The sequence below is a fragment of the Cibotium barometz genome, chromosome 32, assembly GCF_041138505.1.
Source record: "Cibotium barometz isolate CiBa-2024 chromosome 32, ASM4113850v1, whole genome shotgun sequence".
NCBI classification, from domain to species: Eukaryota; Viridiplantae; Streptophyta; class Polypodiopsida; order Cyatheales; family Cibotiaceae; genus Cibotium; species Cibotium barometz.
The window spans coordinates 30763314-30781408 of record NC_141077.1 but is presented as its reverse complement, the minus strand read 5'-3'; the positions used below and the strand labels follow the sequence as shown (position 1 = coordinate 30781408).

The 18095-nt window shown below is 43.4% G+C and overlaps 1 protein-coding gene across 6 annotated transcripts in view; it reads right to left on the bottom strand.

Annotated features, from left to right (window-relative positions):
- The window catches only part of LOC147620079 (sec34-like family protein), a 114987-nt gene extending 101109 nt beyond the window's left edge, over positions 1 to 13878 (bottom strand). For 2 of the 6 annotated variants that reach the window (XM_086772246.1, XM_086772247.1), the window contains exon 1: positions 13472 to 13878. In XM_086772246.1, coding sequence (XP_086628372.1) covers positions 13472 to 13555 — 84 coding nt within the window. In that variant the 5' untranslated portion in view covers positions 13556 to 13878. The remainder of the gene's footprint in view (positions 1 to 13471) is intronic. The other 4 variants (XM_086772250.1, XM_086772251.1, XM_086772248.1 and 1 more) reach the window with 4 other exon arrangements.
- Between the last annotated feature and the right edge of the window lie 4217 nt (positions 13879 to 18095).

Genomic DNA, 18095 nt, shown 5'->3' with positions numbered 1-18095 from the left:
ACGTCCTGCTAAAGGTGAAGTTCGATGTCACAACAATACCCTGATGCCCATCAAATCTGTTGGCACCATTTTATTTGACACCAACACATGCCCCAACCAAGCAACCTTGGACAATGTCTATCTTGTTCCATACTTGAGCCTCAACTTACTTTCTGTATCCCAACTGACCCAACTGGATCGTGGAGTCTACTTCAACAAGCGAGTTGTCGAGGTGATTGATGAGACTACCAGTCTCGCTGTTGCCCGAGGTCAAGCACAGAAGGATGGCTTACACCGGATGTCTACTTTTTTATCTGAGCCTCGTTGTTGCCCGGTGATTGATGAGACTACCAGTCTCGTTGTTGCCCGAGGTCAAGCACAGAAGGATGGCTTACACCGGATGTCTACTTTTTTATCCAAGCCATTTTCCGAGGGTTCTAAGTTTCATCGGATTCGTGCCTATGTGACCAAAGCTCCTTCGGACACTGAACGACTATAGCACTATCGCTATGGTCATCTACCCTATGACACACTCTATGAGTTATGTAGAGACCAGTTGGTTGAAGGCATACGCTACCTCAAATTGACAAAGGATGTCTACCAACCATGTCAAATGGGTAAGCAGCATTGTACACCATTCCCACATCATGCTACTCATCGTGTGCTCAGGGTATACTCAAGTCCATTCACTTCGACTTGAGTGGGCAATCCCCAACTCCCTCCTTGAATGGGTCTCTCTACTACATGCTGATTGTAGATGACTATTCGAGGTACATGTGAGTGTATTTCTTAAAGCATAAATCAGATGCCTTCCAATACTTTACCACGTGGGTTCGGTTAGTCACTAACCAAATGGGCGTCTCGATTGGGATTGCTCGCAGTGACAATGGTGGTGAGGCACCGAGTTCTTGCAAGAGCAAGGCATTCAACGCCAACTCACCTCCACCAACTCACCCTCACAAAATGGAGTGGTCGAGCGCAAGAACCGAACCGTTATGGATATGGCATGCTCCATGCTCTTTGCAACAGAGCTGCCTGAACGCCTTTGGTCAGAATCGATCAACACTGTCGTGTACCTTCTGAACCATTGCCCCACGGTCTCGTTGTCCCTCACAAGACTCCGATTGAGGCATTTTATGGCAAAAAAACCGACTATTTTTCATCTCCGTGTCTTTGGGTGTCGTGCGTACACACACACTCCGAATGACACGAGGAGCAAGCTTGAGCCAAGGAGTGAGTTGCTCATTTTTGTGGGCTACTCTTTTGAATCAAAGGCTTACAAAGTCTTTGATCCAAGATCAAACAAAGTCTTTGTTCGTCGAGACATTGTCTTATCAGAGCTGCTGCCTGAACGCCTTTGGTCAGAATCGATCAACACTGTCGTGTACCTTCTGAACCATTGCCCCACGGTCTCGTTGTCCCTCACAAGACTCCGATTGAGGCATTTTATGGCGAAAAAACCGACTATTTTTCATCTCTGTGTCTTTGGGTGTCGTGCGTACACACACAATCCGAATGACACGAGGAGCAAGCTTGAGCCAAGAAGTGAGTTGCTCATTTTTGTGGTCTACTCTTTTGAATCAAAGGCTTACAAAGTCTTTGATCCAAGATCAAACAAAGTCTTCGTTCGTCGAGACATTGTCTTTGATGAGCGGGATTTACTTCGCCTTCCGCTGCCCAACCACTCGAACAAGAATCTCCAACTATGCCACATAAACCCTATCAGTCGACTATTACTCTGCCACTTGAGGAGCCTTCCTCCTCCCGACAGCCACCCAGGGATCCTTTACCCCACTGGTACCAACAGACCATGTGGGATTCAGGCATGCTTCCTCACGATACCCCCCTTGGATGGTCCTTGTCGGTCCACCAAGCTCACTCCTCGTGCCTCATTTGCCTCTGTTTTTCAGCAAACTATGTGGCGCATGATGAGCCGACATCGTGGAAAGAGACAATCAAACAACCAACCTAGAAATAGGCTATGGAACAAGAACTTGAAAGCATTGACCAAAATGGCACGCGGTCCCTTGTGGATCACCCTCGTCATAAGAAGGTCATTGGAACCAAATGGATCTTTCACACCAAATTTAAAGCCGATGGTACTTTGGAGAAGTACAAAGCCCAGCTTGTAGTGCAAGGCTTTCGCCAGAAATAAGGAATTGACTTTGACGAGACCTCTGAGAGAGAGAGAGAGAGAGAGAGAGAGAGAGAGAGAGAGAGAGGCTGGAAATTCAGGTATATTCATATAGTACAAAAAGGTACTTGTCTACAGCCCTAGGCTGCCTTGAAGAAAAGGTGATAACACCCAAAATTATGTCCCCCTATGGGACTCCTACTGACCCAATCCCTAGGGGATTGAATGAAAAGAATGATGAGCCTTGAGTGCCTTTTATAGGCCCTTGGGAAAAGAGAAGTGCTGGCCGACCAGCAGTCGGCAAGCCGACTGGCTAATAAATCCCAACATGCTATTATTTGCAGCACCCTTGCCATGTCTGGATGCCCCTTCAGCCGCCTTGGTTTCTGGTACAGCAGACCCCTCCTGGAAGCAGCCGACAGTACCCTTTTCATGCAGCCGACAGCATCCTCTTCTTGTTTTTCCCAAGCCTTGCTCCACACTGCCCAAAGCACCTGTGCTCCAATCTCTGATCCTATCTGGTTCATAGTCTTTATCTGGCTGCCTCTTCTACATGAGCGTATGAAGATTGTCCATGGCATTGATCATGCACATGACATCCCCCTCTGCTAAACTTGATGACGGGATTCCAACCTGTTCTTGGATGACTATCATCATCCCATACTTTTTCCCGAAGTCCCTCTGTCATCCATCCATCCCTAGCAACCCTTTTCTCTGAAAGCCCGGCCCAGTCTCCAAACTACTCTGTCACCGACTAAGATCTATGCATCTTGTTCCATTAAGTCCACAATCCATTCCTGCCCTGACTCTGAACACCATCTTGGTCTTCATTCCTGAGAAATGAGTCTGGCACTCACATCACCCTTGGAGGATAAACCTCCCTTGGGACCGTTGCCCGAGAACCTATCTGGCTCACAGGTGTCATGTGCACAGTGTGTATCTACCGTGTGCTACACGCATGCAAGGCTAGTTTCGAGGCTTGGGGAAGCTTGGAACTAGGCAGGCTGATTGACGAGTTGAGTTAGGGAAATACTAACGGGCGGGCACCCAAGTATGGACGGGCGGGCGGCCAAGTGTGGACGCCCGATGACCGGCCAAGAGCCTATAAAAGGGTGGCCAAGGTTAGTTATTGTATTATAAAGAGTCTCGCGAGTTTGTGAGAGCTCTATGGTCTTGGAGCCTGGATCTAGTGCAGACGTGCACCTGCTTTATGCAGCCGAGGCCAGCAGAGCAGTCTCGAGGCCTGCGAGGGCAGCTTCGTGGCGGTATGGGACGTCGCGAGGAGGAGATTGGTCGGTATGTCAACCTAGTTAGCTCAGCTCGTGGCTCGGTGGGGACAGCCAAGACTCTGGGCTTGCCCACGGCTGTCATGGTTGGGAGGTGAGTCAGGCCTGCACCCCCTTGCTTGTTTGTTTGTTCGTTTGTTTGCAGGATTCGAGTTTCGAACCAAGATCGATCACGAGGGGATCCGTGGGGATTTGACAGTGGTATCAGAGCATACCTCGTGAACGAGCAAGTCAGTAGGTAGAGAAGAAGAGGTCGAAGAAAGGTATGTGTTAAAAAACTTGCTGTTTTTTCTATGCATACTGCAGATTTCAGAATAGTATGTGTTTTTTCTTCATCAAAGAGACCCATGTTGACGGGAGATGGTAGTGTAGTAAGGGTTGATTGCTTTGCAAAGAAGAGAGAGAGTTGTGGGTGCAGTCGCATAAACTGCAAGAAGAGAAATCGTAAAAAAGCACGTTGCTTTCGTTGAACGCGAGAGAGAGAGAGAGAGAGAAAGAAGCGGTTGTGGCATGCTAGTCGAACGCTGGTGAGCAGGCGATTGGTAGTCGAGTCTGTGCAGTCGATAAAGCTGGCAGTCAGTGCGAGGGCAGCCGTGCTGGCAGGCGTCTAAGGCTCTATTTGCAGGCGGCCAGCAGGCCTACGTAGCCAGGCGAGCCCAGGCCTACGCCAGGCGGCCAGGCAGCCAAGCCACGTAGGCGCCTAGGCTAGGCCAGGCAGACTGGTGCCCAGGCCAGGCCGGCGCCCAGGCCAGGCAAGGCAGCCGCCCAAGCCCACGCAGCCTCACGGCAGGCCTACGCGAGGCGCAGGTCGCACAGGCACCGACAGCAGTTGGCGACGGCGACAGATGACATCAGCAGCTCGCCGACGGCACTAATCTAGGGGGGAAAGAAAAAAAAAGCAAGGAAAGCACGTTATTTTATTTGCTTTCGGTTTGTTTTTTTTTAGTTTAATTCTTATAGATTAAAGAAACCCCCCCCCCCTCTCCAAAGTTTAAAGGTGTTTATTTTTTTTAAGAAAAAAGAATATATATATCCATATATATATATATATATATATATATATATATATATATATATATATATATATATATATATATATATATATTCAAGAAAAAAAAAACACAAAAGCAAAGCAGTAGCTAAGCCTAGCTTTTGGAGATTTTTGGCTTTTGGGAAACCTTGATAAACCCCCTCAAGTGGGCTTCTTGCCACACATCTCTCAAGTTTTCAAGCTCTCAAGCTCTCAAGTTCGCTCGCACTTTCATTGTGCAAAGATCGAATTTTCTCTCCACGTACCCTCTTCACGATGTCGACCCAAAAATCGGAGTTGGAGCCCCTTGTGGAACGCAAAGGCTTACAGGCTACGGAAGGTACCGATGCCAATCTTTTTGACGATTTTGTGTCAAAATCAGATTTCCAAGAGTTCAAAGTAGCTCTCGAAGCTTCTCCGATGGAACGTCAGGCACAAATCGCAGCCCAAATGCAAGCTTTGCAGAACTCCATCACTCTATTGACCACTACCCTCTCTACTTTCTCGGGAATGGATACCTTGGCTTCAGCTTTAGGCCCCAATATTACTCCGGAACCGTTCGGGGGCAAGCAAAAGCAGCGAACCAAGGAGATCGTGGACACGTGGCTACATAAGTGGCAAGTTCACTTTCAGTTTCATCCATATGATGATGGAAAGAAGATCCAGTTAGCAGCAGGTTTCCTATCCGGCAAAGCTTTGCTTTGGTGGAAGGAACTCAACCCTAAGCCAACGACTTGGGCACAATTCGAAGATATCTTCAAGAAAGAATTCCTCAAGAAAGAGGATGATTATGATGTTGTTGCCCGGTTTTCAGCTTTGACCATGACCTCGCAGCACCTCACTTATGAGGTCTACCTCCAGAAGTTTCGTGACTTGCAGATAAAAGCTACAAAGATGGATCCCACTACTCTTTTGGGGTTTTTTGTAGCTGGTTTACCAGACTCGTACCGATTACAGGTTAAAAATAACAAATGTAAAACATTGGACGAGGCCATTCATTCAGCTCGTATCTATGATGACGATGGTCTCTTCCAAGTCGAAACCCGTTACCGAGCAGGGGAACAAGCATAAAAGAAAGTTCTCCGCACCTATGGCTAACACGACTGAAGGCAAGTCTTTGGACCAACCTTCGAAGAATTCCAGTTCGACACCAACGAAGAAGAAACGACTCCTTAGGGCTTTGAAGCTCAAGAAGGAAGGACGTTGTTTTATCTGCGAAGAAAAAGGACACATGCGTAATGAGTGCCCGAAGCAAAAGGGTACCAAGTCAAACGCAGGACCCAAGCCAAAGGCAGCCAACCAGTTGTCTTTGACAGGTACGTCAATTACTGTACTTTCTCGCCCTAGTACTTGTTCTGATTGTCTGTTCAATTCTAAGGTATTTGGCTTACATGATCTTCTCCGAGTTTATGGAGAAGTGAAAGGCCATAAGGTTCACATTCTTTTAGACCCTGGCAATTCGCATAACTTTGTTAACTACAAACTTGTGCAGAAATTGAGTCTTGATACGACACTCAGCGACCATACCTATGAGGTACGTCTACCTGCGGGAAGACAAGTTTGGGATCGCAAGGTGGAATTGCTTCCAATCCAGATTCAGGACTACAAAGATAATCTGGAATGCTATGTTATGCATCTGGAAAATGTAGACTTGTTATTAGGGATTGAGTGGTTTAAGACTCTTGACGTCCAGATAGATTGATCTAGTCATCTTTTTTCTTTCAGCATAGGGACACCAAGTATAGTATTTTAGGTGATTATATTCATCCCTCTCAGGGACCTCTTGTAAATACAATTGATTTTGGAAATATAATGGATTCTTCTTTGTATACCACTTTCCATTGTGTATTGATTCCACTTTCTTCTTTTCTCATCCCTTCCATGGATGTGAATGAATTAAGTGTGTTTGAAAGCAAAGAATTACAGAAGATACTTGATTCATTTCAAGATGTATTTCCTACAGAACTGTCATCGGGTTTACCACCTGAACGGGCAGTAGATCATCGTATTGACTTGATCCCTGGTGCTCATCCTGTGAGTATTGCACCTTATAGGATGAGCTAAGCTGAGGAAGATGAGTTGGCTAAACAACTCGAAGATTATTTGAGGATGGGCCAGATCCGTCCAAGTAAGTCACCTTGGGGTGCACCTGTGTTGCTGAGGAGAAAGAAGGACAATACTTGGAGAATGTGTATAGATAACAAGAGATTGAACAAGCTAACCATTAAGAACCGTTATCCTCTCCCTAGATCAGATGACCTGATTGACCGGTTAGCAGGAGCGAAATATTTCACGAAGAGAGATTTACGTACTGGCTATCACCAGATACGTATTCATGAAAGGCATGTCGAAAGAACCGCCTTTCAGACTAGGTATGGCCATTACGAGTTTCTCGTATTACCTTTCGGGTTAACCAATGCTCCAGCCACTTTCCAGCAAATGATGAACGATCTTTTTCGTGAACATTTGGGGAAATTTGTGGTGGTGTTCCTGGATGATATTTTGATATATAGTCTTACTCTTGAGGATCATGTCAGACACCTCACGATTGTCTTATCTATTTTAAGACAGAATCGACTATATGCTAAGTTAAGTAAATGTGAGTTCTTTATGACCGACATCATTTACTTGGGACACAAGATCACTAGAGATGGATTGAGCATTGACTATGACCGAGTTCAGAAGGTTTTGGACTGGCCTATACCACGAACAGTGAAACAACTTCGTTCTTTTCTCGGTTTTGTTGTTTTTCTTCGGAAATCTGTACGGGAGTACTCTCAGCTCACACTACCGATGACCGACTTATTGAAAGGTCGTGGACGTAAGTCCAATCAGCCCCCCACTTGGAATAACGATTTGGATATGGCCTTCAGACTTTTGAAAGATAAAGTCAAGGAAGCACCTATCTTAGCATTGCCTGATCCTAGTCGGGCCTTATGTTCTTGAAACTTATGCCAGTGACTATGCTATCGGGGCTGCTTTATTTCAAGATGGTAGACCGGTTGCTTTTGAAAGTAAAAAGCTAGACGACACTCAATCTCGTTTGCCAACCCTTGAGAAGGAGCTTTATGCTATGATTCATGCTCTCAAGGTTTGGAGACATTATTTATATGGCTCCAAGTTTGTGGTATTGACTGATCATCAGTCAATCAAGTATGTGTGTGATGCGGATGATTTGAGAGGAAGGAAAGCTCGTTGGGCAGAGTTAATGCAAGATTTTGATTTTGAGATCCGTTATCGAAAAGGGTCCATGAATAGTATTGCAGATGCGCTTAGTCGGATTAGAGAGGTGAATACTTTGTCGTTCACCGAGATTTCTACTGACTTATTTCAGTCATTGAGAGGGCTTTGCAGGACTGATAGTTATTTTGGTTCATTTTGGCAGAAGATCCAGGACGGGAGCTCATTGATTGACCAAGACTCGGTGACTGAGCAGTCTACCATTCAGGCTGCAGGAGGCCAGTGGATGATTCGGAATGGTTTGCTATTCCGTAATGATAAAATTTGTGTACCACAGATCCCGGACATTAGGTCCAAGATTCTTAAGGAGTGTCACGACGCCCCTTCTGCTGGACACCCTGGGGTACACAAGACGCTATCATTAGTGAAACAACCTTTTTATTGGCCGAGGATGAAAGGGTATGTAGAAGATTATGTTCTCAAGTGTCAGATTTGTCAGGCAAATAAAGCTGAACGCTTTAGACAGGCTGGGTTGTTGCATCCTTTGCAAATCCCAGGTAATAAATGGGAAAGTATTTCCATGGATTTTATTATTGCATTGCCAAGAACACATCAAGGCCACGATTCTATTTGGGTTGTGGTAGATCGCTCGCGGACAAAAATGGCTAGATTTTTACCGACCCGGAAGACTATTACAGTTACGCAATTAGCTCGGCAGTTTATCGAGCAATTGTTTAGACTGTACGGGTTACCGCAGGACATAGTCAGTGATAGGGACTCTAAGTTTACGAGTGATTTTTGGAAACTTGTTTTTGAGAAGTTGGAAACAACTTTGAATTTGAGTTCCTCTCATCATCCTCAATCTAATGGCCAGACTGAAAGAGTGAATCAAATTTTGAAGGATATGCTTCGAGCATATGTATCCAAAAGAGAGAGTTCATGGGAGGATTATCTTCCTATGTTAGAATTTGCATATGACAGTACTAAGCATACGAGTACAGGGTTTAGTCCTTTCATGCTTATGTATGGTTTTCAACCAAGATCGCCTGTTACAGTAGGATTCTCAAGACTTCAGCATGATGTAGCACGTAATTTTTTGCAAGATATGCAGGAAATGTTACAAGTTGCTAAGTTATCGATTAGAAGTGCTCAAGACCGAGACAGGTTTTATTCTAATAGACATCGTTCACCTAGAGAGTTCTCTGAAGGAACGATGGTGTATTTGCGAGTTCCGAAAGATTCCGAGACTTTACGGACAGGTAGATCTCCGAAATTATCCCCTAGATACTGTGGACCATTTCGTGTTACACGACGGATTGATTCAATTGCATATGAATTGGATTTGCCTTCTCACGTGAAAGTTCATCCTGTATTTCATGTCAGTAGACTTAAGGAAGTACTGGGTGGAGCAGATCAGTTAGTTACTCCTCAAGAAATTATAGATGTCGAGGACATAACATTTGTTCCGCACGAACCTGAAAAGATTCTTGGATTTCGTGAACGAAGATTGCGTAATACGCTTATCACGGAATACAAGATCAAGTGGAAGGATCGTGTTGAGGAGGACGCTACATGGGAGACATTGACTACTCTTCAGAGAGATTACCCTGGCTTTTTAGTGAGCTCAGGAGTGAGCTCTTAGAGGAAGGGGAGTATGTAATGTGCACAGTGTGTATCTACCGTGTGCTACACGCATGCAAGACTAGTTTCGAGGCTTGGGGAAGCTTGGAACTAGGCAGGCTGATTGACGAGTTGAGTTAGGGAAATACTAACGGGCGGCACCCAAGTATGGACGGGCGGGCGGCCAAGTGTGGACGCCCGATGACCGGCCAAGAGCCTATAAAAGGGTGGCCAAGGTTAGTTATTGTATTATAGAGAGTCTCGCGAGTTTGTGAGAGCTCTATGGTCTTGGAGCCTGGATCTAGTGCAGACGTGCACCTGCTTTATGCAACCGAGGCCGGCAGCAGTCTCGAGGCCCGCGAGGGCAGCTTCGTGGCAGTATGGGACGTCACGAGGAGGAGATTGGTCGGTACGTCAACCTAGTTAGCTCAGCTCGTGGCTCGGTGGGGACAGCCAAGACTGTGGGCTTGCCCACGGCTGTCATGGTTGGGAGGTGAGTCGGGCCTGCACCCCCTTGCTTGTTTGTTTGTTCGTTTGTTTGCAGGATTCGAGTTTCGAACCAAGATCGATCACGAGGGGATCCGTGGGGATTTGACAACAGGACTGCCATCCCCTTTGGCTATGTGGAACACCACCAACAAACCTCCTGGGAGCTCTTCCCGATTTGTGTTCCTTGCCTTGGGCTTCGTATCCGTGTACTTTCCTGTACCTTGGACCTCTACAACATCATATGGGACTGAATCAGTGTTTAGCTTTGCTGAGCCTGATGCTCTGATACCAATGTAACACGCGGAAGCTCTGGGGTCTTCTTTCAGCCCTAAACACTCTTGGAAACCATCTGATGCAAAACGCAGATATATATATATATATATATATATATATATATATATATATATATATATATATATATATATATATATATATATAGAGAGAGAGAGAGAGAGAGAGAGAGAGAGAGAGAAGCTGAAAATTCAGGTATATTCATATAGTACAAAAAGGTACTTGTCTGCAGCCCTAGGCTGCCTTGAAGAAAAGGTGATAACACCCAAAATTCTGTCCCCCTATGGGACTCCTACTGACCCAATCCCTAGGGGATTGAATGAAAAGAATGATGAGCCTTGAGTGCCTTTTATAGGCCCTTGGGAAAAGAGAAGTGCTGGCCGACCAGCCGACTGGCTAATAAATCCCAACATGCTATTATTTGCAGCCGCCTTGCCATGTCTAGATGCCCCTTCAGCCGCCTTGGTTTCTGGTACAACCGACCCCTCCTGGAAGCAGCCCGACAGTACCCTTTTCATGCAACCGACAGCATCCTCTTCTTGTTTTCCCCAAGCCTTGCTCCACACTGCCCAAAGCACCTGTGCTCCAATCTTTGATCCTATCTGGTTCATAGTCTTTATCTGGCTGCCTCTTCAGGATCAGCGTCTGAAGATTGTCCATGGCATTGATCATGCACATGACACACTTGCAACACGAATGACGACAATCCATCTCTTACTCAATCTAGCTGCTCACCACAAACGGCCAATCTACCAAATGGATGTCAAGAGTGCCTTCCTAAATGGCATTCTCGAGAAGGAAGTCTATGTTTACCAACCTCCAGGCTTCCCGCTTCCCGGGTATGAGGACAAAGTCTTCTGCCTGCATAAAGCTCTTTATGGGCCTAAGCAAGCCCCCCAAGCGTGGTATCATCGCATCGACAAATTTTTATGCAGCCAAGGTTTTCAACCACCTCACTATGATCCCAATATCTATATCCACACTGACCAGGGGATGGTTTGCTACCTAGTGCTGTATGTCAATGATCTGATCGTCTCTCGTTCAAATCCAACCAAAGTGGCTGATATCATGGCACAGCTGAGACGAACATTTGAGATGACTGATCTCGGTCTTCTCTCATATTTCCTTGGCATGGAGGTGATCCAACATCCTGATGGTATTTTTGTGTCACAACAAAAGTACTGTCTTCAACTCATTTCTTCCTTCTTTCCTGATGGTGCTATCCCTGTGGCTACCCCTCTCGATCCAACCATCAAACTTTCAAAGGAAGAGGACTCACCACCACATGAAGGGCAAGCCTACCGCCAAGTGGTTGGAAAACTCATATGGCTCACAAACTCTAGACCCAACATTTCCTATTGCACATCCATTTTAAGTCAGTACCGAAGGAGCCACACTAGAGTTCAGCGATGAGGGTTGTTTGCTATCTAGCAAGTACCTATATGTTTGGACTTCACTTAAGTCATGGGATCACCCTGCGTGGTTACACGGACTCCAACTGGCCAGTGATATCGATCTCAATGTTCTCATGGTGGTTATTTGTACTCACCTGGATCTGGCCCTTTCTCTTGGTCTAACAAGAAGCACAATACTGTTGTAGGTACTTCAGCTAAGGCCGAGTACCGGGCCCTCTATGACACCACCACTAAGGCTATGTATCTTCGTCACCTTCTTGAGGAGATGCACGTTCCAATTACCACTGCTTCTACCATCTTCGTCGACAGCCAGAGTGCGATTGCCCTCGCCGGCAATCCTATTTTTTCTAACCGTACCAAGCATGTTGGTGTCCATTTTCATTTTACCAGGGAATAGGTTGAGCTTGGTACCATCAGGCTCCAATACATTCCTACGGCACACAACCATGCCAACATCCTTACAAAGTCCGTCAACCTACCCATCCTCGAGCGTCTTCGCGCGCGAGCGGATCGGCATCGGTCCTCCACCATCACCGTCAACATATTGAGAGGGGGACCATCCTCTCCATTCACATTATTTATCATTGTTGTAATGGGTGCATGAGTCAGTGAAAACCCCATGAGGACACTGCCCATGTGAAAACCCACTGCATAGCATTTACCATCTTGCATGCTCCTTGCATAACATTCTGTTTTTTGTGTTTGGGATGCATGTATGAATGAAAACCCAAAAAATGGACATTCATGCATGTGAAAACCTCTTGCATTGTGGCATTGATCCAGTACAAAAGACTCTACAAAAGATAAAGAGCACATGATCTTCACCTGCGACAACCAACCTTACCCAAAGCCAAATACTTTTTCATGTTCCTCTTCACCCACTTACCATCCTCCTCATCTTCTCTCATGGTCTCCTTTTGGCCTGAGAGGGGGTGTGTGAAAATATGCCCAAAAAAGGTATTTTACCCAGCCCAAAAAGGGGTTTTATTTTAGTATTTATTGTCTTGCTTCTAGCCGACAGCCTTCCCTGGGTCAACCAGCAGCCCAACAACATATATATACAATCGCTTCATAATTCAGCAAGAACATAACATATATCGATTGCTGCTTCTCGCGCTTCCTTTTGCAACAAACTGAATCATCTTCGTCGTTCTTCATCAGCAGCACCTGTCGGCTTCTTTATCTTGCAGCCGCACACCTGCCCACACAGCAGTGCCCTGTTTGATCCTTGTGCAGCGCCCTGTCTTCTACAGCAGCAACGCTCCCTGATCTGATACCTGCAACCATTCTATACCTACCTCTGTACCTATAGCAGTCTGACCTTCAGACTTGTAGATTTGGGACAGCAGCCCTCTCTGCTCACACAACATCGGGACAGCAGCCCACTCTCTGCTCATCACTCAACAGTCAGACCTGTACCGAGAACAATAGCCCTCTCTGCTCATCTGACAGCTACCTTACCTCGTGACGGCAGCACACCATCTGCCCATGTACGTTTATCTATAGCCCATTTTCGTATGTAGATCTGCGTTTTTCTACACCTTACGGAGTGCCATCGCCTTACATCGACACGAACCTTTGTCACCGACCGTGCTTCAGCTCCGACTTCATCTTTGCTTCTTCGACAGTCTACTACTCAGAGTCACCTCACATCAGAGGGCCTCTTGTACTGGATTGCTTTCATCATTATACATACTCTCATTCATCCATTTCATGCTATGTTGATTTGCTCTGATCTCTCACACATCTGGTCCTTTCGTCCTTTGGCCCTCACACTGCTGCCCCCTTAGCATGCATTCTTGGGAATTGTCCTAGCTTAATGTGATCTACCACAGTGACACGTCCGCTTTCTAGGGAATGGATTCATGCTGCTGATCTGTCAGGCGGCTGGACATTTTCAGAATTGGACAAAGACCTGATTTGTGCCGCTCTGATCCCCCTCCCCCATGACGGTCTTCATTTATGTATTCATGTATTCATGGGTCACTTTGGCATTCCGCAGACGTTAATAGAACTTACGAAAACTGAAGAGCAATAGTAATAGTACCTGATCCCACGAGGACGCAAACGTGTAGCCTTTGGAAACAGCGGGAGGCCTGGCAGCGGGCACTGGGCTTGCACGACCCGCCATTCTTTGTTGAGAATTCCCACTAACACCCACGCGATCTGCAGGAATTGGATAGTTTTCAAAACTATGCTACGCATATATATATATATATATATATATATATATATGCGTGTGTATGTATGTATGTATATGTGTATATATATATATATATACCCATTATATATGTATATGTACATATAGATAGAGAGAGAGAGGAGGAGGAGGAGGAGGAGAGAGGCTTTAAGTCAACTTAATGATCTAGAGAGAGGTGTGGGTCTCTCTCTCCCGAAGGAGAGAGAGAGAGAGACAGAGAGTTTTGGGATAGCTCCACCACAACACCCAAGTATTGAAAGATCGCTCATTAGTTTTTGCCAAATGTGTTCAAGTATGACTTGCTCTTTTTTACATTTTGAATCTCGTTCGAAGAAGGCTTTTAAGGACAGCAAAGTGGTGAAGCCGCAAGTTAGTGTGGCAGCCAACCCACCCATTAATTAAGTGTTCATCAAGTCACTGAGCAGCCATATGTGGAGCAAAATATATACTCACGTGACATCTTTGATATACTCTTACATTTGTACAATGTCGGGCAACCATATGTGGAGCAAATGAATGCCAAAAAGGTGTTGCAAATCATCCCATACTAGCTGAAAATTAGCTTTGGATTTCAGCCCACATATCAATATATTAATGAGGCAATTATAAATGATGCACTATGGATGAGGGAAGGGCAGTCATACATGCATCCAAGAGTATAGACGTATTCTATGGCTTTTTATAAGAAAAAAAATCCTCTCTTTTTTTTTGAAAAGTGATGAACTTCCTTTATCTAGTCCAATTCAATTTTCTTTATAAGAGAATGCCTTTGTTGGCCTTTATTGGCTAGAGGATTTACTCACGAACATGTTAGAGAATCTCGATCCTAATTTCAATATATGGATATTGCAAGGAAGGGATCTAGTGAGAGATAAGAAAATTACGCTCATCATACATGGAGTACACACATGTCTATGCATTATAGAGAGTAACAACCTAAACATGGAAAGTCAACCATGAAAGCTTGGGCCACAATGCTATGAGGAGTTAATTTATGGAATATTTATATTCTTATGTTTTCAACCACTTACACCTGCCAATTTCAATCAAGGTAACATTAGTTATTATTTCTCTTTTTTAAAGACTAACATACTTGAGACTTTCTTTTTGCCATAATATTTAGTGCACATCACAATGACTTGCCCATCCCCTCGTAGCCCACGTAAACCATGCGAACTCCTTCAAATCATGATAAAATGTATACAACTCGCTTATATATCCGCATGAAATGCACACTTATTCAAGGAATTATTACATATCTTCAATGACAACCCCCGAATACGAATGCTCAAAGAGTTGGACAAACGATCATGAAGCATGTTTTGTCATGATCCCCATTGAAACACTTCCATATTTCCTCCTAACATTCACTTTTGTCAACTCATGGAGCATGTTTTGTCATGATCCCCATTGGCAACACTCACATATTTCCTCCTTATATTTAGTTTTGGCAACTCATGGAGTAACATGGAATGATTCGTGTGATGAATACAAAATCGAAGATGACACCACCGCAGCTCGTAAAAACTTTCTTTCTCACTTACGTTTCCTTCAATCTCACTTACCCCCTAAAAAGATATTTGTCATGATGCATACACATGTCTTTCGAGGATTATAGAATCACACTTTTATTGTGTAGCACATAAACCACCCATTGGAGATGACAAAATCTTTTACTCTAGTTCTTTTTTATTCATATAACATTTTAGCATCAAACTAATTCAAAACATATAGACATTATATGCATGTCATATTATTCACATAATCAAACTAATTTATAATATATTAACATTATTTTATTCAATATGTCCAAAAAAGAAATATTCACATAACATTCCAGCATCAAACTAATTCACAATATATTGACATTCCTTTATTCAATATATCCATGTATTTATTAACCCTTTTCTAAGAACTCTACTTGATCATGCCCTCGCTTCCTATCCATCCTTGATTGCATCTTATATTCATACTAGCCCATGATGATTGTTTATGATTTTATGACAGCTGAGGATAGTTGCTTGTCACCCCCGCCGGGGCATGTCATAAGGAGTTAATTCATGGAATATTTATATTCCCACGTTTCTCATTATTTATGAATTCTAGGTTTAGATTGGGACGCCTTTCTAAATCCAGGCGATCGTAGCTTACTTTACACATACGTGGGTGAATCCATACATGCGTGGGAGTACTGGTTGCATTGTCTCAATGTTATGAGTTTCGTATGCTAATTTGTATTTTTAATCAAATTAAAAATATAATTAAATTTTATATATGCTTATTTGCATTTTTAATCAATTAAATTATTAATTGATTAGCATAGTTGATGTAACTGCAATTCATTGGATTGGATAATGGAGGCCTCCATTATTTGATTTTGTGATAACAAGCACCATTAATTCATTTTGGGCACGCCATCCATATTTATTGATGATGTATATATATATATATATATATATATATATATATAACTTTTATATATATATATATATATTACTTGGGGCATGTGAAAGCTCCCTTGTGCATATTTGATTTTACAAGATATGTACATATTTATATGGTTTTAGGTTTACGTTTACTTTTGAAGTAAACTAGTGGTGGGCTAACCCGTGCTTCGCACGTCACCTCTAACCTCTGAATTTGTGCCACATGGTAGTTTTGTGAAACTTTTCTTTTGTGATCCATGCTTCGTATGTATATAATTGGTTGTCAGCAAATGGAACAAATGGGCAAAGTGATAGGATGAAGTCATTATCTCAAAGGTTTGGAAGTAGGATTCCTAGCTCCATATTTTTCAAATCCCAGAGTAATAGGAGCCTACCTCTCTCTCTCTCTCTCTCTCTCTCTCTCTCTCTCTCTCTCTCTCTCTCTCTCTCTCTCTCTCTCTCTCTCTCTCTCTCTCTCTCTCTCTCTCTCTCTCTCTCTCTCCGTAGCACAAAAAAGCAAAGTATTCGTTCCCTAGCGTACACATGACTGCACTCTTCTCTTGTCATGCCATGTGTCCCTGCTCTCTGCAATGATTAAAATATATAGTAGAGAAAAAGATATAAATATAAAAGTCATAAATTGAATGTTTCGACATGTATGTGTTGGTTGTTAGCTAATGGAACAAATTGACAAAGTGATAGGACAGATATACTTGTTGTCAGTGGAGTGGACGAAGCTGTTTGTCAAATGTTTGGAAGTAGAATTCCCAGCTTGATATTTTTCAAATCCTAGATTAACAGGAGCCTCTGCTTCTCTCTCTCTCTCTCTCTCTCTCTCTCTCTCTCTCTCTCTCTCTCTCTCTCTCTCTCTCTCTCTCTCTCTCTCTCTCTCTCTCACCATAGCACAAAAAAATAAAGCGTTCATTCCCTAGCGTACACATGATTGCACACAATGATCTCTTTCCTTGTCCTACCATGCACGTTGCTATAGCACATATATAATGAATGTTCTTACATGTTTGTGTGTATCTCTCTCTATGTTATATATACATATGTGTGTGTGTATCTCTCTCTCTCTATGTTATATATACATATGTATGTGTCTCTCTCTCTCTCTCTCTCTCTCTCTCTCTCTCTCTCTCTCTCTCTCTCTATATATATATATATATATATATATATATATATATATATATATATATATATGAAATGAGCACAAACATATGTATGAATATGTAACAATTTTCAACTAAACATACAAATAAACATCCTCATTGTGTAGCAATGAAAAAGATTTTTATCATCGAATAAGTAACGATTTTCAACTAAATACGCAAAATAACATCCTCGCTGCGCAAAGTAATGAAAAAGATCAACACAAAAAAATAAAAATAGCAAAAGTAGCGATAATTAGTCGATCGATCTACTGATCAGTAGAGAAGTGAAGTTTCCACTTCCTAGAGCCATCAACGAGACAAGGAATGCATGACGTCGCCATCCAACGTGGTATGCAACTGACGCATCTCCACTACACTGACCATCAAGTGTAGATGTCTTCTTCACTCGTGGCCATACAAAGAAAAGAGAGAATTATTGATAAAAACATTAATTAAAAATTTACCATAAACCTATTATAGTTATAGTTAATCTTACTTGACACAAATGAAGATTCAAATAGAGCTTTGTTAGGCGCCACAAAATACTCGTTATCGAAGGGAGAAACTCCTATACGTACTGAATAAGGTCCAAGCCTCTGGCATAGAGAATCCCTCAAAAGAGGCAGCACATCTCTTTGTCAAGTCAGTGTCACAAACATACTCTTTTGTAAATAAGTATACTCCTAGCTCCTCATCGTCTCGGGAACACTAATCCCATATCTCTCAATGCCCTCCTCCACAACTTTGACCATGAAAAAATCCACCACATGCAAAATCCTAAAACAAAGAAGAAATTAAGAAGTTATATAAACAAACATGAAAATCTTCAAATAATTTATTGTAATTTACGCACCTATCCTTGTGGCGGTCTATCATAATCCCAGCAACATT